At 41.1% G+C, this 24,969-nt stretch overlaps 1 protein-coding gene across 24 annotated transcripts in view; it reads right to left on the bottom strand.

The window, feature by feature from the left end:
- The window catches only part of AAK1 (AP2 associated kinase 1), a 193,654-nt gene that overhangs the window by 81,668 nt on the left and 87,017 nt on the right, over positions 1–24,969 (bottom strand). For all 24 annotated transcript variants that reach the window (XM_054474745.2, XM_063648624.1, XM_063648623.1 and 21 more), the window contains exons 3-5: positions 22,521–22,639; positions 7,119–7,227; positions 5,207–5,349 (exon numbers count right to left, since the gene is read on the bottom strand). In XM_054474745.2, the coding sequence (XP_054330720.1) occupies positions 5,207–5,349; positions 7,119–7,227; positions 22,521–22,639 (371 nt within the window). The remainder of the gene's footprint in view (positions 1–5,206; positions 5,350–7,118; positions 7,228–22,520; positions 22,640–24,969) is intronic.

Below are 24,969 nucleotides of genomic sequence, written 5' to 3'. Positions count from 1 at the left end.
GAGATCTTCAATATAGAACAGTGCTTCTGCTATGGTTATTTTTAGAACATAAGCTGCTTAAGGACAGGGACCACTTTCAGTGTATTTCCTCTGTCACTGGAAAGACTGCATAGGCAGTAGGGAGGGCAAGGGGGCTTTCCTCAGTTCTGCATGTGAACCAGCACACCCATAGGCAGAGTGGCGCTGGCTCTACAAGGCCCAAGGTAGGCCTGGCCTGCACTCTTTCCCTCATCCTACTAACTTTTATTCACAGTGGCACCTTCTCACCAAATGGAAATCCTGCTCACAGAGAAGCAACTAGCATTTTCTCTGGAAAACAGGAAAATAGAGAACTCTTTGGCCCTGACTACTGCTAGGATTGTGGTGGCTGGTTCCCACAGTGACATGGAGCTCAGAGTGGCTGAGACTATGTGATGCAACGACACAGCCAGGGTGAACAGGAGCACCTGGGGAAGCTGCAGGTGCAGCAGGCAACTGTAACTGCCCACCACGGACATACTAGCAGACAGCAATAAAATCTAACGTGCTAATGAAAGCATCTAGATGGCATCTAGTGTAAGATCTGGGGAGTCAATGACTAAAAACAACAGCGACCAGGACTTCTCTGCAACAATCATAATCCAGGCCTCTTCCCATGGTCCCTATATCCAAGGTAGAGGAGAAAAAGTCTCCTGAACCACAGTGAACAAATTGGCAGCATGCCTGATGATCTTCAATATTGATGAAAACACAACCACAGAGTCCAATACAATCAGCTCTCCTTATCTGCAGGTTTCACATCTCCCTCCATGCAACCAACCATGCATCAAAACCCACAGATAATGGGGGACAACTGTGTGTATTCTTCATCCACAGATGGTTGAATCTGCAGATATAGAACATCAGATACAGAAGGCCAACTACTGTGTGTCCAGCATTGAGCTGCCTCCCTCTAAGGCGCACTGAGGTGCAAGGGGTAAAGCACTGAGGGCTGGCTGGGGAAAAGAGCCTGGTAACCTCACTCAGCCTTTCATTCCACTTTGCTCCGCATTCCCCTGCTGAAACATCTCGTGGGCTGTTCAGTGCAGTGAAGGAAGAGGCTAGGGCCTGCTGCCTTAGCCCTCCCACTGACCTACTCAGCATCCCAGGCAAGACAATGAGCTCTGTCTCTAGGGCCCCATCACTGGGTGATGCTGACCCAGCACCTCACTGTAGCACGGGGAATGTCACCAGGCAGTGCTATCCTGGTTAACTACGTAAGCTGGACAGGTGTTATTTACTGGTATGACATGACTATCATTCAGGCTTCACTTAATCCATTAAGTGTTTAAAAATTAATATAAAGAAGGCCAGGCATGGTGGCCCATGCCTGTAATCCCAGCACTTTGGGAGGCCAAGGCAGGCAGATCACTTGAGGTCAAGAGTTCGAGACCAGTCTTGCCAACATGGTGAAACCCCGTCTCTACTAAAAATATAAAAATTAGCCACGCGTGGTGGCAGGCACCAGTAATCCCAGCCACTCGGGAGGCTGAGGCATGAGAATCGTTTGAACCTGGGAGGTGACAGGTGTAGTGAGCCGAGAGTGTGCCACTGCACTACAGCCTGGGCAAGAGAGCAAGACTTCATCTCAAAAAAAAAAAACAAAAAACAAAGTTAATATAAAGGAAGACTCTGAGAACATGGGAATATTACTTTCTAAAAGGATCCTCTATGTCCCTCTGCCTCTTTCCCTTGTTCTCAACTCTGAGCCCATACAGGCATTTACCATGCCAGGGATGTGCCTAGAGATTGATAAGCACTCCCTCATTCAACCTCACCACCACCCTAACAGAGCAGGTGCTGTTAGCTCCACTTTACAGGTGACGAAACTCAGGCTCGGAGAGGCTAGTGATTTGAGAAGAAAGCCAAGGAGCCTGGGAAGGAGGAGCTGGAGAGAAGACACTGTCATAGAGGTCAAGGGAGAGGCAGTCACAAAGGAGCCGGAAGCCACAGGGGCAATAAGACAGGGACTGGAAAATGTCCTCTGCATTTGGCAATACGGAAGAAGCTGCCTATGCTCACCTCTCACAGCACTTGTAATTCCGTCAGTATCAGTCACACGGTGGTGCAGAGTCAGAGTCCGCAGGATGAACTCTAACCCCATTTGACATGGAAGGGGTGCAGAATGGGGCTACAGAGAGGCACAAGGTCACATGGATCATAAGAGCAGGGCCTACCAGCCACATTTCTCCCCTATTTCTATGCCTCTCACACTCTTCTCCAAGGCAGGCAGCAAGGCCAGGGGTCAGGTCCTTAAGTTTTGGTACCACTGCCTGTTCTGAAATACATGCTAACAGGATTTAAACAAAAATTTTACTCATTGTTAAAGGCAACTAGGAATAGTGTGAATACATACTCAGAGCAATGCCTGCGGTCACTCTAGCCTGGTCTGCAACTGGCCACACAATGGAGCCCCGACCCACCTTCTCATCCCCACACATCTTGCTGTTCCCTTTTGCAGGCAGCCCTCTGGCTCTGCTCTCTGCCCAGAATGTTCTTCATCCTCTTTGTGACCACTTATTTCCTGTCAGGCCTTCAAAATCCCGCTTTTCCAGAAAATTCCAATCACCAATGCCTGATCTCACTATCTGGCCATACATTAAACCCCTTGATTATCTTCTATTCATCATTTTCTTCTACAGAGTTTTGTATTTCATCTATTTCTATTTCAAGTCTAAATATTTCATTGATATCTTCTTACCAACAATACTTTGAATATCTTGAGGGTAGGAACAATGTTATATTTGTCCCATCCCCACAGAATTATGCACTTGTACTATGCTAAGGTTATAATAAATATTCAACAACATGCATTCCCCGCCCCCCTCGCCTTCTTTTTTTTGAGACAGTCTCGCTCTGTCACACAGGCTGGAGTGTGGTGGCACAATCTCGGCTCACTGCAACCTCCGCCTCCTGGGTTCAAGCAATTCTCCTGCCTCAGCCTCCTAAGTAGCTGGGATTACAGGTGCCAGCCACCACACCCAGCTAATTTTTTGTATTTAGTAGAGATGGGGCTTCACCATGTTGACCAGGCTGGTCTCGAACTCCTAACCACAGGTGATCCACCCGCCTCAGCCTCCCAAAGTGTTGGGATTACAGGCATGAGCCACCACGCCCGGCCACATTCCTCTATTTCTACTCAGAAAAAAAGGGCTGATTGTGGGCAGAGGTACACTAGAGAAAGCTATCTAAGCCTTTAGGAGGTATACACTCATTCTCCTGTAAGCTAACTGCCTTAATATAGAAATGCCAGGATGTCACTTCATACCCACTAGGATGGCTAAAACAAAAAAGGTCAATAACAAGTGTTGGCAATGATGTAGAGAAACTGGAACCTTCACGTATTGCCGATGGATGTAAAATAGTGTAGCTACTTTGGAAAACGGTTTGAAGGATCCTCAAAAAGTTAAACACAGAGCTACTATATGACCCAGCAATCTACCCCTAGGTATATACCTATAAGAATTCAAAACATATGTCCACACAAAGACTGGTACATGAATGTTCATAGCAGCGTTATTATTCATAATAGCCAAAAAGTGAAAACAACTCGAATGTTCATCAGTGAATGAATGGATAAACAAAATGTGGTACATCCATACAACAGAATATTATGAAACTATGAAAATGAAGTACTGATACATAATACAACATTGACGAACCTTGAAAACATTACGCTAAGTGAAAAAGTCAGACAGAAGGGGTCACATATTATGATTCCATTTATATGAAATATTCAGAACATGAAAATACAGAGACAGAAAGTAGATTAGGGGTTGCCAGGGGAGAGGGAAAGGGGAGAGAGAATAGGGACTGCTAATGGATACAGCGTTTCTTTTGGGGATGATGAAATGTTCTGGAATTAGATAGTAGTATATTAAAAACTGCTGAATTTTATACTTTTTTTTTTTTTTGAGGCAGAGTCTCGCTCTGTTGCCCAGGCTGGAGTGCAGTGGCGTGATCTCCGCTCACTGCAACCCCTGCCTCCCAGGTGCAAGTGATTCTCATGCCTCCGCCTCCTGAGTACCTGGGACTATAGGCATGCGCTACCACGCCCGGCTAATTTTTGTATTTTTTGTAGAGACGGGGTTTCGCCATGTTGGCCAGGCTGGTCTCGAACTCCTGATCTCCAGTGATCTGCCCGCCTTGGCCTCCCGAAGTGCTGGGATTATAGGCATGAGCCACCACGCCTGGCCTGAATTATATACTTTAAAGGAGTAAATTTTATAGTATGTGAATTATGTCTCAATTTTTTAAAGAAGTTAAGAAATAAAAGAAATGCAGGTATGCTGCTTTATCCCAAAACCTTTAGAGTATACAAAAACCACCCAGTGTTCTTATTAAGATATGGCTTCTTGGGCTTCCCTGATGTCACTACCAAAATTTTGGCCCAAGAGATTCAGTGTGGAACCTACCAGCCTGCATTTAACAAGCACGCTAGGGGATGCTGATTCAAGTTATTAGCTATGAAGCATGTTTCCTGAAACACAGGTAGAATGAAAAGAAATTGTAATTTAGAATCTGAAGGGCTGGATTCAAATTCTGGCACTGTCCTTCCTAGTTATATGACCTTAGGCAAGTCACATAACCTCCCTGCTCCTTAGTTTCCTCAACTATAAAATGTAACAAAGAACGTCTCCCCCTGAAGAGACACTGTACATAAAACGTAGGAGAGTACATGGCACGTAATTGGTGCCCAATACATGCTAAGATGAACCCTAACAAGGTGCCAATTCCATTCAACAAACATTGTCAAGTGACTACAATATGAAGGGCACGGTGCAAGGTGATGGCAATTAGGACAATTAAAAAAAATCAATTAGTTGATTTTGCAAAATATGAAATAAGACTTTAAAAATCAAGCATCACTGTTTACTAAGTATTTAAATTAAAAGTATTATTTTTCACAATCCTGAAAAAGTGGGGGGAGTATATCAGGAAAAACAAAAACAACACAGGCTCAGGCATGTGATAATTATAAAGAATTCTAGAGGCTGCTTAAGTAATAAAACTTACACCTGTACTGTACTTTTTCCTTTGTTATTTTCTCTCCTCAGGCAGAATATAAACATAAAAACAGGGACCATATCTTAAATTTCTCTCATATCCCCACAGTATCTACTCCATCCCTGGGGCAGACAGAAAATATTGAGTAAGAATGCCTGTAATGAAAGAGTGTGGTCTGTACCTTCAGGTCCCGGTGGATAATAGGAGTTTTGCACTGATGCAGGCGGGCAACAGCTTCACAGGTATCACAAAATATCTGGAGCACTTCATTCTCTGTAAAGCCTGTTTGCAGGCGCTGGTTCATCAGGTTTACCACCTGGCCACCTGAGGGGGTACGTACAGGGCAAAGGAGAGGTTATAAACATTCGGACTTGTCATTTAGTCTAAGAGAATGAACGGCTGTCCAAAGAGAAGCAGTCTGGACTAAGGTAACAGAGCTGATCACTGACTGAGTCAGGATTAAAACCTAGTTGTCTTGACTCCCAGCTTGGGATTTGTTTTCTTATAATTCAGTGTCTCCTCTAATGCATCAAAAACAGTTTCTTTATTTTATAAAGCACCCCAGATGTGAGCTGCCCTCATTATGTCTTCAAGGTTAGTAGAACTGACAATATGGTCCTGCTGTAGTTGCCTGGTTATATTGTGTTCGTTGTGTATGAGACATGGCCACAGCCTCAACTTGCCATATCTTTTAGTAAGAATCAGATGGCACAATAGGTCCAGGGAGCAGGAAGAAGATGGTTTTATAGTCTGAACTTCAAGAACAGCTTAGTCTCTCCGGCTTCACTGCTTACTGCTTGGCTTGCAAAAATGGTACCGCCAACAATTAATCTCCAGGACCAAAAGATTGATGACCTCACTTACAACATTATCCAGATGCCTGGATGTTCCTACTGCCTGATCTCTAAACATTTTAGTATCCAAAAAGGAATGAGCAGGAGGAAACAAACGGTCAAGTTCAAATTTGGTAGTACTTTAGGAAATCAGGTAAATAGTTAATACAGTAAGGGCTAAAATTACTGGTTAACATCACATTTTTGGGATTAGCAACATATTTAATTTACGGATAGTATCTTCTTTTTTTCGAGACAGAGTCTCACTCTGTTGCCAGGCTAGAGTGTAGTGGCGTGATCTCAGCTCACTGGAACCTCCACCTCCTGGGTTCAAGTGATTCTGCTGCCTCAGCCTCCCGAGTAGCTGGGACTACAGGTGCGCACCACCATGCCCAGCTAATTTTTGTAGTTTTAGTAGAAATAGGGTTTTACCATGTTAACCAGGATGGTCTCGATCTCTTGACCTCATGATCCACCCGCCTTGGCCTCCCAAAGTGCTGGGATTACAGGCATGAGCCACCGCGCCCGGCCTATGGATAGTATCTTAAGTGTAAAGAAAATGTTAATGGAACTAAGGGTGATTACAAAACACAGCACCAAACAGTAAGGCACTGACCTAAGCCAAACCTCCGAACAATGGTTACATAAAATGCAATTAACTCTGAAAAAATTCATGCTACAGTCTGAATTTCCCAAGATAAATGGTTTTTTGAAACTTGAAGCTTTCAATGACTTTACTCCATGGTTAACAGCTGCATCATTTGAATATAGCCTCACCTTACTAGGAATTACAGCCTTAGAGTAAGGACAGGAGGGCCACTTCCATTAGACAAAAAGGATGCTTTTACCCCGTAACACATGAATGATGGCATGAGTGGGAAAGAGAACACACAAGTGAGGGAGTTGGGGAAGCTGCACTGTTTCTTTCATCCATCTGGAGTTGAGTCTTTATTATGTGCCTTCATCATTTGTTATAAAGCATCACAAAGAACATATTCATTCTCATTCTTACACATCCTCATTTATATACAAACACCAAACCTTCCTAAACCTAACAAAAATGGAGTTTTATATTATCTACATTTGTACCATTATAAGAATAACTAAGAGTTGACAGCAGACTGTATCTTTTAGTTTTCTCATCTGTCAAACCAGAACATACCATAGAGTGCAGTGCACATTAAGTGAAATGACCCCCCTAACCATGACAATCAAAATGCTAGAGAAATGACAGCTTAAGGGAATGGTTCATATACATACCTCTACAAAAGTCCATCAGAATGAGCACTTCCCATACATCACCGCTACTCACGTTGTTGATACTAGAATCAATGTAACCCACAATATTCTTGTGCCCTGAAAGGTCCCTCTGTGAATAAGAGATGAGAAATATATTGTTAGTTTCAGATGCCAATAGGACACAAATAGCCAGTCAGTTCCATTAGCACAGATAATTTAAATACAGAGATGATACAGTGTTGACAGAGAAGACTAAGGAGCAAAGTCAAGAACAGGTTTCCAGTGGTCCCTGAGATTCACAGCTAGATCTTCAATAGCAATTCCATAACCCTACTAAACCAGAGCACACTCCAGAACCTAAATTCTAGAGTCAAATGCACAGAGTGCCTACTTGCTTACTGCATCAATGCTCCATGCAAACTAGAAGCAAAGACTACCCTCTCCAGAAACACTGCAGGGGGTAAAGAGTAGAGAGACCGTATGAACTACTTAAATATGTGAACTTCTAATTAAGAAAAATAAAATTGATGTTTTTCCTGGTTGTAGGGGCAAAAATGAATTCAACTTGACTTTTAAATAGTTCGTACTGTTTTTCCCTTTGGGAAATCTTCCAAAAAAAAGGTATTTACAAAGTCTTGAAGGGACTACAATAGCTCCAGACCTAAGCATTTTGTTCATAATTAGGCCTTTCAAGCCAACCAACTGGGATATAAGATGGGCATGTTTCCAGCTCTTCAGTTGGAACTGCATGTGATCTCTTAGGGCTGCTTGGATGAATTCATTCATCCAACTAACATTTGTTGAGCACCTCCTATGTGTCAGGACCCATCTAGGAACTGGAAGTGGCCTCACATTTTGGTATAGTCCTTTCAACATCTCCAGAGAGGCAGCTCTTTGTAATGATGATATTCAAAACCAAGGTAATTAAGAAGTAAGTTGAGGAAAGAAAAAGAAGGCAAGCTGGGTGATATGATTTTCGCACAAATGCAAGGTAAGGTTTTATTTTTTAAACTAGTTTTAATAAATTGTCCGACTTTTGTTTCAAAAAGGTCAGGGGGAAGGAAAACATGTGGTCCCCTGAGAGTCACCATACAAACTTAGCAGTTTGGACCATGAGAACAGAAACTACCACCACTCTAATTAGATTCAGCTGTTTACAGTGAAAAACAAATTTCATAACAAAACAAGAAAAAAACCCCACGGTATGAAGTGAATACACCTGAACCCTGGGCATCAAAGTTAAAACTCATTTGAGTCTTCCTCTGAGTGATGGATTGTGAATGACTATTGCCTCAGAAATGGTAGCTGCAACAAAAGTTCAGACAAAAGTAGAAAGGCTTTGGTATTGGCAGATGGAAGTCACTGGAGACTTATGTGAGAGTAGTTTCAGAGAACGGATGGGATGGTGGTGAGAATGAAACTGGACTTGCAATGAATGAGAGTTGAGCAAGTAGGGCCAGGGTCTACAGATTACTCTTGCAGAACATTTGTGCCTAAGGCAGCAGCACTGAGGGGAAAGGGTGTTTAGAATGGGAGAAAACTGAGCACCAGAAAGAGGAAGGAGCCAAGAGAAGAGAGCTTTAAGATACAGGACAGGATGATGATAATTGACGGAAAAAGTCCTATAAGCAGAAGGGTGGGATTAAGAGTACTGTTCAAGGGACCGGTCTTAGAATAACTTTTTTTTTTCCCCCTGGCAAGCAGGAAGGAGGCAAGGATGGCTGTACATGCTGGTTTAAGGCGGAAGAAAAAGAGAACTCAAATGAGTTTGGATCTGTTGTTTTATTTTTGGTAGAGAACAAGGTCATTTCCTAAATGTATAGGAATGACAAAGAAGTCTGATGAGACAAAAGGCTTACAGCATCTGCTTTGGATAATACATAAGGGAGATGATGAAGCTGACACACAGTCTCTATAATTCAAGTTTTTCCCAAACAGAAAATGATTTTGGGACTCACATTTTAGTGGCCTATCCTTCCCTCTGCTTTCCCATCTCATCATCAACCCATCTAGAACTCATTTCCATTTACACATTCCTGAACGTAGGAAGAACTGGAGAGAAGTTCTTTGAAACCAAAGTAAGGATCATATCCTCCAAATATTCAAGGATGAATGAAAGACTCATGTCCCTACATCTAACTATTTAAAAAGAATCAGCAATGTTGCCTCTGAGTTGGTCTCATCCTAAGAGGAATAATAAAAAGCATCTGGAAAAAAGCAAATAAAATATTGGTAGAACCATGCTATGGTTTGAAGGCTTGTGTCCCCTCCAAAATTCATGTTAAGACTTAAATCCCCAATGCAATAGTATTAAGAGGTGGGGCCTTTAGAAGGTGATTAAGTCATGAGGGCAGAGCCCTCATGAATGGGATAAGCAACTTTATAAAAGGGCTGGAGGGAACTAGCTAGGCTCATTTGTCCTTCTGCCTTCCACCATGTAAAGACAAAGCATCCCCTCCAGAGAAAGCAGCGCTCAAGGCGCCATCTTGAAAGCAGAGACCAGGCTCTTACCAGACACTGAACCTGTCAGCACCTTGATGATTTTGGACTTCTTACCCTCTAGTACAATAAGAAGATAAATTTCTCTTCTTTATAAACTACCCAAGTCTCAGGTACTTTGTTATAGTAATACAGATGGACTAACACAAGACAATAGGAGGTAAAGAGGCATTAAAGGACCAAAACTGGATAATCAACATCTGCAGATGGCACCTTGCAGTTTGCCAAGATGTTTGCTAAACAGTTCAAGTCCGAATTGCTGTTCATTTTCTCTTCTGCAGAGATCCTGAGATATGTCCAAGCAGAAAAGACCCCCTCTTTGGAGAGAGACAATGGCATTTGGCTTTAATGACCTGATGATACAGCAACATCTCAGATTTTAGAGTAAAACTTCACTAGTTTATAACTCTGATGGAGAAGATCTGTTTGAATGGCTGTGAAACGTAGAAAAGGTCAAGAGAAAATCTTAGCACGAGTTGAGACTGACTCACATTTAAGGTATACTGGCAGTAGCTCCTGCCCTGTTCTCAGCAGCAACAGGCCAGAGAGTGCCAAGCCTTCCTCTGATTTTGGTTAGAAGACCAGATCCAGGCTTACAGCACAGAAATGGATGTAGAGGTATAGAATGGAACCACATAGGGAATACCTCAGCTACAACCTGCTTACTCAGAAAAAGGCAGGATGAGGGAAAGATGCTTTGCTGCCCTTGCCTACAACTATTATTTGGAGTAACAGAATTATGATGAGTATTAGTCAAAATGTGATTTTCAGGGAAGTGGGGAATGTTCAGTTAAACCATAGATAAGATCACTACTACATGATTTAAGCAGTGATAAGTTTAAAGAGTTTATGTTATTTTAAGCTTTAATTTTAAACTATCATTAAACAACATTAATAAAGTATTGAAAAACTGTTAGAAGACCTGCTTTATTAAATAGATATTTTTAAATGGTTTGTAGTTACCTTATTCATTTTCATATTTAACTGCTTGAAGCAGTGAAAAACGTTTTTCATATATACATGCAAAAGCTACCAGTTTTGAAAACCAGGCCTTCAACCCAGGTCCTATAGATTATCCCGAATCCCAGGTTTATCTGGCACCTTAATTAATGGTGCTTGAAGCGCAGCATGGTATACTATCCCTAGCCTCAAAATTCCTGTGACAGAAGAATTCCTAGTAAAGAATCTTAATTAAGGCCTTATGGGAAAAAAAAGAGGACTCAATTTCTAAGTATATCTAAGAAAACCTTTATATTTATGTTCAAGAAAACAAATACAGCATTCTAAACTGCATATCAGTAACATGTCACTCACTTCAAAACAGTAAAAATGAACATTGTATATAACTATATGTCATTAGCTCAGGCTACCCTTCCTTGGAACTTCAGCATAATACATGCAAATCCATAATGATGGATTTGCTTACTGCTTGCATTTGCAGATAGTAAGTTTCCAAAGAAGCATCTTTACCTGCTTTGACCCTCCTTTCAAACATTCTACTTTTTCTGACTTTATGACTCAGCACTATTGCTGTCTACTTCTGGGATCACACTACGGTTCCACAGAACCTCTTAAGCAAATTTCAGCTCCTTCTTAAAGATGAAAGAAAGCAGTTCTAAGGTCTAGAATTAGTTTATTTCTCTCAAGATTGCTTTTTTTTTTTTTTTTTTTTGAGATGGAGTCTTGCTCTGTCACCCAGGCTAGAGTGCAGTGGTACAATCTCAGCTCACTGCAACCTCCGCCTCCCAGGTTTCAAGTGATTCTCCTGCCTCAGCACCCTGAGTAGCTGGGATTACAGGCGCATGTCACCACTCCTGGCTAATTTTTGCATTTTTAGTAGACACATGGTTTCGCCGTGTTGGCCAGGCTGGTCTCGAACTCTTGACCTCAGGTGATCCACTCACCTCAGCCTCCCAAAGTGCTGGGATTTCAGATGTGAGCCATCGTGCCCAGCCACCAAGATTGCATTATAAATGTCTTCTGCTTTACTATTCCCTCTCCCCTTTTCTCTCTATAATCCTAAATTTCCTTTATAATTCTTTCAAGAGGAGTTATTTACTGGCAAACAAAAACTATCAAGTCCAGTGCAATAGTAAAACAAAAAGCACTTTGAGATCTAGGCTGGCCTTGGAGTCTATTGGAGACCTTTTCGGACTTCTGCTATAAAAGAAGTTCCAGTTATTTTTCTCTTCCCTATAACCATATTTATTCTACTTTTCCCAAGTCTTTTTTTGTTGCTGTTGAGACAAAGTGTCACTCTGTCACCCAGGCTGGAGTGTGGTGGCGTGATCTCAGCTCACAGCAACCTCCACTTCCTGGGTACAAGCAATCAATTCTCATGCCTCAGACTCCCAAGTAGCTGGGATTACAGGTATGCATCACCACATTGGGCTAATTTTTATATTTTTAATAGAGACGGGGTTTTGCCATGTTAGCAAGGCTGGTCTCGAATTCCTGACCTCAAGTGATCTGCTCACCTCAGCCTCCCAAAGTGCTGGGATTACAGGTGTGAGCCACAGTGCCTGGCCACTAACACTGCATTATGTCTTCTGCTTTACTATTCCTTGGTGCTGAGCTTATAGGCATGAGCCATTGCACCTGGCCCCTTTCCTAAGTCTTATTAATTAATCTTGTACTTACTAAACAGACCCTTATTAAAGTCACCGAGAGTCTGATTCTAGAATAGTGCTGCTCAAACTTTAATATCTGTATGAATTACGTGGGGATCCTGTTAAAAAGCAGATTCTAATCCACTAGCCCTAGGATAGGCCTAAGATTCTAAGTTTCTAATAGGTGTGTAACTATCTTGCTGGTCAATAACCCTTAAAGAAGCAAGGATATAGAGCAGTGCTATTCAAAATGTGGTCCACAAACATCTGCTGGTTGATAAACTATTACCAGAAGGTAAGGAAATAAGGAGCTTGCTCCAGGACATAAATCAATCAAATCACTAAGCTCTTTTTTCTCCCCCCAGCAAGATCTTCCCTGTGAGGGAAGCAGTTCATTGATTTATATTATGGCACAAGATCTTTTGAGTGGCATCGGTACATTTATACTCAACTGATTTTTGACAAGGGTGCCAAGACAATTCAATGGGTGAAAAATGGTCTTTTTAAAAAGTAGTGCTGGGACAAGTGGGAATTATTTGGATTCCTACCTCACATCATATACAAACATTAACTCAAAATGGATCAAAGAACTAAAAATTCCTCAAAGAAAACATATGTGCAAATCTTTGTGACTTTAGATGAGGCAATGGGTTCTTAGATACGACACTTAAAGCTCAAGCAATCAAGCAAAAAGTGATAAATTGCACCTTACTGAAATTAAAAACTTGTGTTTCAAATGGCACTATTAAGAAAGTCTAAAAACAACATATAGAATGGAAGAAAATATTTACAAATCATACATCTGATAAGGATTTAGTGTCCAGAATACGCGAAGAACCCTTACAACTCAACAACAACAAAAAAGACAACCCAATGTAAAAATTAGCAAAGGATCTGAATAGATATTTTTCCAAAGAGCATATACAAATGGCCGAAAGTATATGAAAAGATGATCAACATCATCAATCATTAGGGAAATGTAAATAAAAAATCACAGTGAAATACCATTTCACACCCACTAAGATGGCTATAATAAAAATCAAATAATAAAAAATATTGGCAAGGAGGTGAAAATTGGAATCCTTGTATATTACTAGTAGAAATATAAAATGATGCAGCTACCAAAACAGTCTGACAGTTCCTCAAAAAGTCAAGTTATCATATGACCCAGCAATTTCACCCGAGATGTGAAAATATATGCACACAAAAATTTCTACACAAATGTTCATAGCAACATTATTCACAATAGCCAAAATGTGAAAATAACCCAAATTCCATCAACTGATAAATGAATAAATAAAATGTGGTACATTCATACAACAGAATATCACAAGCCACACAATGGAATGAAGTATTGATACATACTATGACATGTATCAAGGACATGTTTTTAAGGATGAACCTTAAAAACAATATGCTAAGTGAAAACAGAGACAAGAGGTCAAATATTGTATGAGTCAATTTATATGAAATATCTAGAATATGCAGTAAAAAGATGAGTGGTTATCAGGGGCTGTGGAGAGGGGGAATAAGGAAAGACTGCTAACAGGCTGGAAGTTTCCTTCAGGGGATAAGAAAAAAGTGTTCTAAAATTAGATAGTGGTGATGGTTGCACAACCTTGTGAATATACTAAAAACCACTGAACCGTATGCTTTAAAAGGGTAAATTTTATCTCAATTTGTATACACACAAAAGTAACATGACAGACTGGGAGGAAAATACATTTTTTGTAAGTCAACACACAGGAGGAGAAAAGCATAACGGAAAAAAAGATCCTTTGAGTAACACTGATCTAGAGCAACCAGGCAGCCCACTACAGCCTTTTGACAAGCCGTCTTTCTTTTCTTTCTTTCTTTCTTTCCTTCTTTTTCTTTTTTTCCTTTCTTTTTCTTTCTCTCTTCTTCCTTCCTCTCTTTCTCCTTCCTTCCTTCCTTCTTTCTCTCTCTCTCTCCTTCCTTCCTTCCTTTCTTTCTTTTCTTTTCTTTCTCTCTCTCTCTTTCTTTTTCTTCCCCTTCCTTCCTTCCTTCTTTTCTTTTGAGACAGTCTTGCTCTGTCACCAGGCTGGAGTGCAGTGGTGCAATCTTGGCTCACCACAACCTCCGCCTCCTGGGTTCAAGTGATTCTCCTGTCTCAGCCTCTCGAGTAGCTGGGACTACAGGCATGCACCACCACACCCAGCTAATTTTTGTATTTTTAGTAGAAACGGGTTTCACCATCTTGGCCAGGATGGTCTCGATCTCTTGACCTCGTGATCCACCTGCCTTGGCCTCCCAAAGTGCTGGTGGCTCACTACAAGTATGAGCCACCACGCCCGGCCGACAAGCTGTTTTCTTAGAATAATGCCACTTCCTTAGGCCTTCAGCCAATCTACAGACAGCCCTCACCTGTTAGACAGTTCTTCCTTACCTATCTGGAATCTTTCACCTCCTGATTTTCTAGATTGTCCTCTCCAGAGCAAAATTAGCAAGTCTAATCTATTTTTCCACTTTCTAAACAGGTGAGGCTGGGCTCGGTGGCTCACACCTGTAATCCCAGCACTTTGGGAAGCCAAGGTGTGTGGATTACCTGAGGTCAGGAGTTCGAGACCAGCCTGACCAACATGGTGAAACTATGTCTCTACTAAAAACACAAAAACTAGCCAGGCGTGGTGGCATGCGCCTGTAGTCCCAGCTACTCGGGAGGCCAAGACAGGAGAATTGCTTGAACCCAGGAGGCGGAGGTTGCAGTGAGCCGAGATTATGCCACTGCACTCCAGCCTGGGTGACAGAGTGAGACTCAGTCTCAAAAGTAAATAAATAAATAAAAAGTAAAATATAATAAACAGGTGAAATAGCATTATTTAGACTGAGTGTTCTTTTCTCCATGTGAAACATCCCCTCTTTCTCTGACATGGTTTTTAAGACCATTTTGGCTGCTCCTACTTTTATGTGCTTTGCTCTGCTACATTCTTCTTATAAGAATGGCCCCAGGAAATGAATGAAATACTCCAGGCTTGGTCTGACTCATGCAGAGTAGACCAGCACTATCACCTTCTATAATTCTATTAATGCAGCTAAAAATTACATTCTTTTTGTCTTTTGGCACCCACATCATACTATACATGCATTCTGAATTAACTGACCACTTAAATACCTAAGTCTTTTCCACTCATGCTGCTTTTAATCTCTGCCTCCCAAGAACTATGCTTGTAAAGTTGATTAGAATAAAATTTCAAGTGTATGATCTTACCTTATTATTTCATTTCATTAGAAGCAGTCCACTGCTCCAATTTGTAAGAACCATTTTGGAGCCTGATTCTATGACTCAATGCAGTTATTACATCTTCCAACTTTATAAAGGCACATAATTGATCAATGTATCTTCTATTTCTTTAAACAAGTTATTTGTTAAATGTAAAATAACATAAAATTAATGGTAAGCCACAACGCTTTCTTTTTAGAAAGTTTCCTCCAGATTAGTATCAAACCACTTATCAGAAACCTTTATAACCAGAAGCAATCCAGCCTAGACTCTTCATTTTGCTGACAGATGTCTGGTAAGTGTCTTTATCAAAACACCTGGCCGAAGTCCACAGATACTGAATCTACTGCACCCCACTGAGCTCTCTATCCAGACATCTTCCCAAACAAGAACAGGATGTTGTTATGACAAGGTTTGTTCTTATTGAACCTGAAGGCTCTTTGGATCTCTGCTTACTCATCCAAGTAACCATAAAACAGCTTAAAATGTCATTTTTTTTTTTTTTTTGAGATGGTATTTTGCTCTGTCACCAGGCTGGAGTGCAGTGGCGCAATCTCAGCTCACTGCACCCTCCGCCTCCCAGGCTCAAGCGATTCTCCTGCCTCAGCCTCCCAAGTAGCTGGGATTACAGGTGTGCACCACCACGCTCAGCTAATTTTTGTATTTTTAGTAGAGGTGGGGTTTCACCATGTTGGCCAGGATGGTCTCATCTCTTGACCTCATGATCCGACCGCCCAAAGTGCTGGGATTCTAGACGTGAGCCACTGCGTGCCCGGCCTCATTTTTTTTTTTATTTTAAAATTTTTAGTTATTTATTTAGACAGAATCTTGTTCTGTCGCCCAGTCTGGAATGCAGTGGCACAGTCTTGGCTCACTTCAACCCCCACCTCCCCAGCTCAAGTGATTCTCTTGCCTCAGCCTCCTGAGTAGCTGGGATTACATGTGTACACAATCACGCCCAGCTAATTTTCGTATTTTTAGTAGAGACAGGGTTTGGCCATGTTGGACAGGCTGGTCTCAAACTCCTGACCTCAAATGATCCACCCTCCTCGGCCTCCCAAAGTGCTGAGATTACAGGCGTGAGCCACCGTGCCCAACCATCATTCATTTTTAAAGTGTGTAATATATTAACATTCAAATAGTACATAATACTAGACAATTTTTTTCCTACTCCAATCCCCATCCCCTATAGTGAACCACATTTATTGTTTCTTTCTTTCATGCTTCCTGTGTTTTTTTTCAGGCAAATTCAAACAATTATGTATTATGTATACACACACACACCCCCCAACTTTCTTACACAATATAATCAAAGCATCTTTGAAAATAATCTGTGTTCTCACTTATAAGTGGGAGCTGAATGATGAGAACACATGGACACATAGTGGGGAATGACACACACTGGGGCCTGTGGGGGTGGTGGAGGGAAAGAGAGCATCAGGAAGAATAGCTAATGGATGCTGGGCTTAATACCTAGGTGATGGGTTGTTATGTGCAGCAAACCACCATGGCACACGTTTACCTATGTAACAAACCTGCACATCCTGTACACGTACCCTGGAACTTAAAATTGAAGAAAAAATAAAATAATCTGTTCCAGATTCTTGTCCCAGAACAATCCTGAGCTTCCTACTGTACAGGATCTATCTTCCACCCTTTGTAGAATAAGAAACCATTTGCCTGCTTTGAATCATCTGATCTCTTCTCTTCGAAGCAAATCCTCAAACATCACTGGTGGCAGCTGAGCGTCCTCATTATCAAGCTCAATGAGGATGTAATCCATCTGGGCCAGGAGATGTGAACACGGAATAGCCTTGACACATCTGGAGCTTTAGCTATTTCCTATCACTGTTCTTACCCCTTTAGGTCTGAAGATAATTAATCTTTTCCTGCTTTCAGGCAGAGGGATCAGAAGTCCAAAACCTACCCTCCAAATGTCCATCAGAAGTCAGATCCCTTTGACTCTATCAGAGCACACATCCCAGATGGATCAAAGAACTCAGACAAGACTCCAGTACATGGTGGACAGCATTTATCAAAATAAAACGTGAAACCACTCAGTGAAAGTGCTAACAGTTCTCTTTGGGTTTGGATGCAACGTGCCCGTTGTTCCTCCACTGGAAGTACAGAGAGGAATCTGCTTCTTTGAGTATGAACACCCAAACCTCAGCATATTACACAGCATGTTACATCTTCTGATTCCCTTCACAATTCTTAGAGTCACTGAGAGAGGTAGGGCTGGGGTTATGGCTTCTATCTGACAGAAGTCTGAGACTTAGTGGGCTTAAAAATGTTACATAGGACTTCGGATTTAAAACAGTAAGAAATTTTTTAAAAAGTGGGAAAATTCAGTCCATTTTAAAACTTATTTAGCTACAGTAATCAAGGCTGTGTGGTATTGGTAGAAGGATAGGTACATAGATTAATGGAAGGGAACAGAGAATAGAGAAAGGCCTGGAAATGGACCCTCACAATTAAGTTCAACTGATTTTTAACCAAGATATTAAATGACAGCCTTTTCAATAAATGGTACTAAGAGCAATTAGATATCCATAAGGAAAAAATGAACCACAACCTAAGACTCATTATGCAAAAATTAAGTCAAAATGGCTAGCTGCAGTGGCTCAAGCCTGTAATCCCAGCACTTTGGGAGGCCGAGGCAGGCAAATCACTTGGGTTAGGAGTTGAGGACCAGCCTGGCCAACATGGTGAAACCCCGTCTCCACTAAAAATACAAAAATAACTGGGCATGGTGGCGCGTACCTGTACTCCCAGCTACTCGGGAGGCTTAGACAGGAGAATCACTTGAACCTGGGAGGCAGAGGTTGCAGTGAGCCGGGATTGCACCACTGCACTCCAGCCCAGGCAACAGAGCAAGGAGACTCCATCTCAAAAAAAAAAAAAAAAAAAAAAAAAACAACTCAAACTCAAAATGGCTCATAGGTTTAAATGTAAGACTACAAAACTTAAAAGAAAATCTTCAGAATTGAGAGCTAGGCAAAGATTTCTTAGGTTTGACACCAAAAGCACAATCCATAAAAAGAACAATTGATAAACTGGACTCATCGAAATTAAAAATAAAACAAAAACAAAAAAGATCTTAGAGATTTAAAAGTCTGGTAAATAAATTTCAACAGGATGGTTGGAATATAGAGCTGAGGAAATCTGGAATGTGGAGCAAAATGACAAAGAAATATAAAAAGAAGGGAGAAAACAAGAAAATTAGAAAATCAATTCAGGAGAACCAATATCCAAATTATAGAAATTTCAGAAAAAGGGGGAAAAAATGAAACTAAAAAATCCCCCAGAATGCAGGGATATGAGTTTCTAGATTGAAAGGGACCATCAAACACCTAACATAATAAATAAATGCATACACAAAGGCGTATCACGAAATTTCATAACATTAGAAACAAAGAGAAAATTTGTAAATTTCCTGGTAGAATATATGGGTTGCTCCCAACGGACTAGGCATTAGAATGACTTAGGATTTCCCAAGAGCAACACTGAAAGCTAAAATATAGTAGAACAGTGCTTTAAAAAATCTAAATGAAATGATTTCCAGCTCAGAATTTTGTACTCAAACTACGATGTGCGAACATAAAATAAAGATACTATGATGTGCGAACATAAAATAAACACACTTCTAGACCTGAAAGTTTTTTTGTTTTTTTTTTTGAGACGAAGTCTAGCTCTGTCACAAGGCTGGAGTGCAGTGGCGTGATGTTGGCTCACTGCAACCTCTGCCTTCTGGGTTCAAGCGATTCTCCTGCCTCACCTTCCCGAGTAGCTGGGATTACAGGCATGCACTGCCATGCCCAGCTAATTTATGTATTTTTAGTAGATAAGGGTTTCCACCATGTTGGCCAGGATGGTCTCCATCTCCTGACCTCGTGATCTGCCCACCTTGGCCTCCCAAAGTGCTGGGATTAGAGGCGTGAGCCACCGCACCCGGCCTAGACCTGAAAGTTCAAAAAAATTTATCTACCATGTATCAAAAAGCTACTGAGGCTGGGCATAGTGGCTCATGCCTGTAATCCCAGCACTTTGGAAGGCTGAGATGGAAGGATCACTTGAGCTCAAGAGTGTGAGACCAGCCTGGGCAACATAGCAAGACCTTGTCTCTAAGGAAAAAAAAAAAAAATAGCTGGGTCTGGTGGCATGTGCCTATAGTCCCAGCTAGTGGGGAAGCTGAGGCAGGAGAATTGCTTGAGATCAGGAGATGGCGGCTGCAGTCAGCTATGATCGTGCCACTATGTTCCAGCTTGGGTAACTGAGACCCTGTCTCAAAAGAGAGAGAAAAAAAAAAGATACTGGAGGGTCGGCTCCAACAAAATGAAGAAGTTAGCCAAAAAAGGAATTACGTGTTCTAACAAAAAAGAGAGGCAAAGGAAATGTCCAGGAAATTCCAAGATTCGACTGTAAATTAGTCAGAGAACAACCAGCCGAGGTTCCTCAGTTAGAAGACTGAGGGAGAAATCTTGAAGATGATAAAACAGACACCATTAAATGCATCTAAAAAATTCAAAAAATGGTTTACACAACTTAAGGAAAATTGGGAATTAAACTGTTAAAAAGTACTAAGAAAACTCAGACCAAGAGAGGAAAAACAATACAATTAATAATTTTAGTGAAAGCAAAGTTACATAGGAAAGGCATAGGAATCATAGTCCACCAGGAATTCAGTTGAAATAGTTTTCTTACATAATAATGTAAAAACTAATATTCATATAAACAACATATTGCCAAAGTTTACTGGTGTTTTTGAAGAATGGAAGATGAGAATACTACAAGTATTTGGGGAGAGAGGCAAGCAGCAAGTAAGTGACAGTTACGTCTTTACTTCCCATAAGAGATAATGCCTAAAATGGAAGAAAAATCAAGAACTAGCAATATTAGCATGTTATTTAGAAAGACATGAAAAGAATCACCTAAAGTGGTTGCCTCTGGGACCCTGTAATGGCATAGGAGTTCCCCTTGGGGAATTGCTTGATGTTTTTTGTAACAAGCTTAGTTCACCTACTTGAATATTAAAGCTTTGAAAGAATATAAACTAAAAACAAAACTCTCACAGCTAATACGCGTCTGGGCCAAAACTTGAACCTGTGTGATTTAACTCTTAATCAGGCCCATTAATTTGTGAGCTCCTCACGGGCCTGTGCTTCTTAGTTCCTCCACTACAATGCCTGCCTAGCACAAGTAAGCTCTCAGTGTGTTTTTAAATAAGGAGGAGAAAGTGAAATCATGGGATTGCTTTTGTAACACAAGTAAATAAGCAAGAAGGGCATTCCAGATAGAGGAAACAGCAGAAGCAAAGACAGGAAACAAAGCGTGTGAGAGCTGAACGAGCATGGGCAAGGAGGGAGGAAGACAAATAATGAGAAGCAGCCAGAAAACCCACTGCGTGTGTGAAGGAAGATACAGCAAGAACAGGAATCTGGAGCTATGTGTAGGGGAGTGGAAGGCACTGGTGCCTTACAGACAGGCTCACGTGGTCTTGACTGTATGTATATGGCCCTTGGGAGTTGGCTGGTTTGTTGTGCAGTGCTGACAGTTCCTTCCCAAATAGTTTTGGCTTTCTAAAATCTAGAGTAGTGCCAGGCTCTCTAACGTTCTGAGTACTTTCAGTAGTCCAACTGCAGCCTAACTAGTTACTCTAAGCAGCCACTGAAAAGGCCACATAGGGTGAACAGGGGCAAGCGGAGCCTGATGGGATACCTACAATGCCACCCTCTCCATTGTTGGATCCCTTTCTGCTCTTTAAAAAGCATTAAAATCCAGGCCATAAAAGGAATCATCATCTCTAGATGAACATATGTATCTGCTATTACCATTATTCAAATACTAATTTCTTCCAAAGTTTATTAAGCATTTACTTCATGTCAAGCAGTGTGTTGGAGCATACAATTTCTGATTTTAAATAACTTACTTCCTGATAGCAGAACTGCTTACAACATAACAGGTTAAGCAATATAATTGGTATAAAACTGTAGAAGCACAAAGGAATAAAAGGCTATATATTCAAAGTTTCTTATGTATAATTTTGTATATTACATATTATTATTATATTATTAGGTATAATATTATGTATAATGTCAAACAGAGGTAAAAGAAAGATGCTACTCTAACAAATTCCCATATACTCATAATTCTGCTTTGATCACCGTCAACTCTTGACCAATCTTATTTATCTTCTAAACCCACTCATTGTTCTAAGGACATTATATTATTTCCTCCATATATATTTCAGCATGGACTCTTTCTTTAAACATATAAATCTGCATCTTAAAAAATGAGTAAGTTTTAAGAACTGAAGTCTAATTAACATAATAAAATGTGCAGATTTTAAGGTGTTCAATTGAGTTTTGACACATATATACCCTGTGTAACCACTATCTAAAATAACACACAGAACATTTCCACGGCCTAGAAAGTCCCCATATACCCATTTCTAGTCAACTTCCCACCCCTGAATAACCACGTTCTGATTTCTATCTCCATAGATAATGTTGCCTGTTATTGGACTTCTATAAATAGATTCATAGAGTATATATGAGGTTTCTAGGTTTTGGTCTAGGTTTCCAGGCCAAAAAAGGGGGAAAGCATTCCAGGTCGAAAAGAACTACATGTAAAAATATTAAGTTGTATAAGGATATGTTCACAGGCTTTTGAAGAGCTCAGGAGGGTTGAACTGAGACTGGGGATTGGTAACAGAGAGAGAGAGAGACAAGACCAGAAGAAGAGGCTCATTGGAAAGTTAGGCTTTCTGGATTAAATATCACAGTTAATTTCTGGGAACCATGTTGTTAAGTAAGCTTTTCCCAATGCCCAAAATGACTTTTCTGACCTAAAAACTGGTCAGTTCTCTCAATATGCTCCTTTCTCCTCTGTCCTCCAGCTGAGAGTGACCAAGGCAAGGGCGGTGTCCTATATCCCATGGCTGTTCAGTCCCATTTTGTCCAGAGGCCTCTGTACCACCTCAGGGAAGGGAACAAACCCTGCTTGGCTTTCTTATGAGAGGGTACAATCTCTGCCTCCATTTTAAACAGTCCCAAGTCCAAGGGGCAGCCTTACCATTATCTGGATTTCTCTCTTGCACACCTGGAGATCATGCTCATTGTTGACAAACATGCGTTTCAAGGCACATTTCATCCCATTGCTTGTCCTCACCAGAAATACAATAGCAAATCCACCTGTGAGAGAAACACACACAAGCTCTTTTGAGTCAACGTTCAAAAAGTCAGCCAGATGACTGTGGTGGCTGGAGGTTGCCGCTGTCACTGCTAATGGTACTGATGCCACTGCCAGCCAGCCTTTAGGGCTAGCCTGTTGTAGAACACATTCTTAGATTCTCAGAACTCGGAGATATTACTTGTGGGAGTGGGTGGCAAGAGTCAGAGAAATTGTTCCCAAACACCTATCTTAGGATAACAAAAGAATAGTTATTATTTTCCAAATAACCTACAAATAAACAGATAAATGGGTAGTACTACATTACAAGTACTATCCCATGTACTTTTCTTTTCTTTTTTTTTTTTTTTGAGACAGGGTTTCCCTCTGTGGCCCAGACTGGCATGAAGTGGCGCGATCACTGCTCACTGCAGCCTCGACCTCCTGGGTTCAATCGATCCTCCCACCTCAGCCTCCCGAGTAGCTGGGATTACAGGTGTACACCACCATTCCTGGCTAATTTTTATACTTTTTTGTAGAGAAGTGCTTTTGCTATGTTGCCCAGGCTGGTCTCAAATTCCTGGGCTCCCACCTTGGCCTCCCACAGTGCTGGGATTACAAGCATGAGCCACTGTACCGGCCTTGTCTTAGGTATTTTGATGCTCTTGTTTAATTCTTAACACAATTCTGTGAGATTGGGTGTTATTTTCCCCTTTAAACAATCACCAGCTGAAGAATACAGAGGCTCAAAGAGATCTGATTCAAACCAAAAACATTTTTAAAAACATAAGTGGAGCACACTTTCCCTCATACCAGAGAGGCTAGGAAATTATTTCACTAATTTCTACTATAAATAGTTGTCAATTAATTTCGAGAATCTCCTCTTCTTTTCTTCTCATCCTATCACTCAATTAGAATCTAGAAACAGACCTAAAGATTCTTCCGGCCCTCCCTACCTCCTGGGCTGTTGAGAAGATACATGATAAGGGTAAGAAAGTGCTATTCCACATAGCATACACAAGGCAAGTATGACAATTATTGGGGAGACTTTTTAATGTCCACACTGACCTTTCTCTGAAAGACAGTTCACAATTCATTAATAGAAATATATAAGCCAGGTGTGGTGGCTCATGCCTGTAATCCCAGAACTTTGGGAGGCCGAAGCAGGCAGATCGCTTGAGCTCAGGAGTTCAAGACCACCCTTGGCAACATGGCGAAGCCCTGTCTCTACAAAAAATACAAAAATTAGCCAGGCATGGTGGGTGCGCACCTATGGCCCAGCTACTTGGAAGGCTGAGGTGGGAAGGATGGCTTGAGCCGAGGAGGTGGAGGTTGCAGTGAGCCGTGACTGCGCCACTGAACTCCAGCCTGGGTGAAAGAGACCCTGTCTCAAAAAAAAAAAAAAAAAAAAAAATTGTATCTAACTCTACAGGAATTCTCAAGTGCTCTAAATTTGTTACACCACAGCATTCCCCAAATTCTTAGAACCCTAACCACAACCTCACTCCTAAAGCACTGTATGAGGTGTTCAATGCCATTGGTGACAGGAGTTAGATAAAGTGAGGCAAAGCTGTCAAAGTTGAAGGCTTTGGAGTAAGTAGCAGTTACACTGGACACTCAGTCTATCTGCCTGCCTTGTACATTGTCATCATTTAGCTTGAATATCCTGTCCACTGACCCTGTTCAGCAAAAAAATCAGTATGCTATTCTTGCACAGAGGTGGTCACTAATTGTATAGAGGTGAACACAGAGGTAAGTCTGCAGTATGGGAATTTGAGTTGGGCTTATGACATAGTACTGGGTTAGGAGCCACATGCAAAATTGATACAGATCAATAAACAACCATTATAGAGATCTTAGGCCTCTGAGAAATAAAGCCTCGGGTCCTGATTATGCCCTTCTAATTCCCCCGAGGCTCAGCGGCACTTTAGTACTTGTCTGTTGATGCCCATGGCATTTCCTGCTGTATCTTTACATAGTTATTCTTTTCAAGTTAGCTTGAGTAGGTTTTTGTTCCTTGCAACCATAAAGAGCCTTTATCATAAAGCACTGTTGCATGTTTTCATAAAATACACACCTAATTTTGTAAAAAGAAAATTTAATGGGCTTCAGTTCCAAATGTGGACTGTGATAATGATTTACCAGAGACTGCATGTTTGCATATTTCCTGTTACAATGTTCCTCAGTATTCAAATAAACACTAAAATTTACCCTACAATCTTTAACTGTCATCTCTCTAATCTCTGTGCCTCAATAACATTTTCCATTTTCAAAAGTAGCATTGACACTTAGAGGTCTCTCTCTCTCTCTCACTTACACACACACACACACACACACACATACACATGCACAC

The sequence above is a fragment of the Pongo pygmaeus genome, chromosome 12 (genome assembly GCF_028885625.2).
Source record: "Pongo pygmaeus isolate AG05252 chromosome 12, NHGRI_mPonPyg2-v2.0_pri, whole genome shotgun sequence".
Lineage (NCBI taxonomy): Eukaryota > Metazoa > Chordata > Mammalia > Primates > Hominidae > Pongo > Pongo pygmaeus.
The sequence above is the reverse complement of the archived record's forward strand: the minus strand, read 5'-3'. Positions and strand labels throughout refer to the sequence as shown.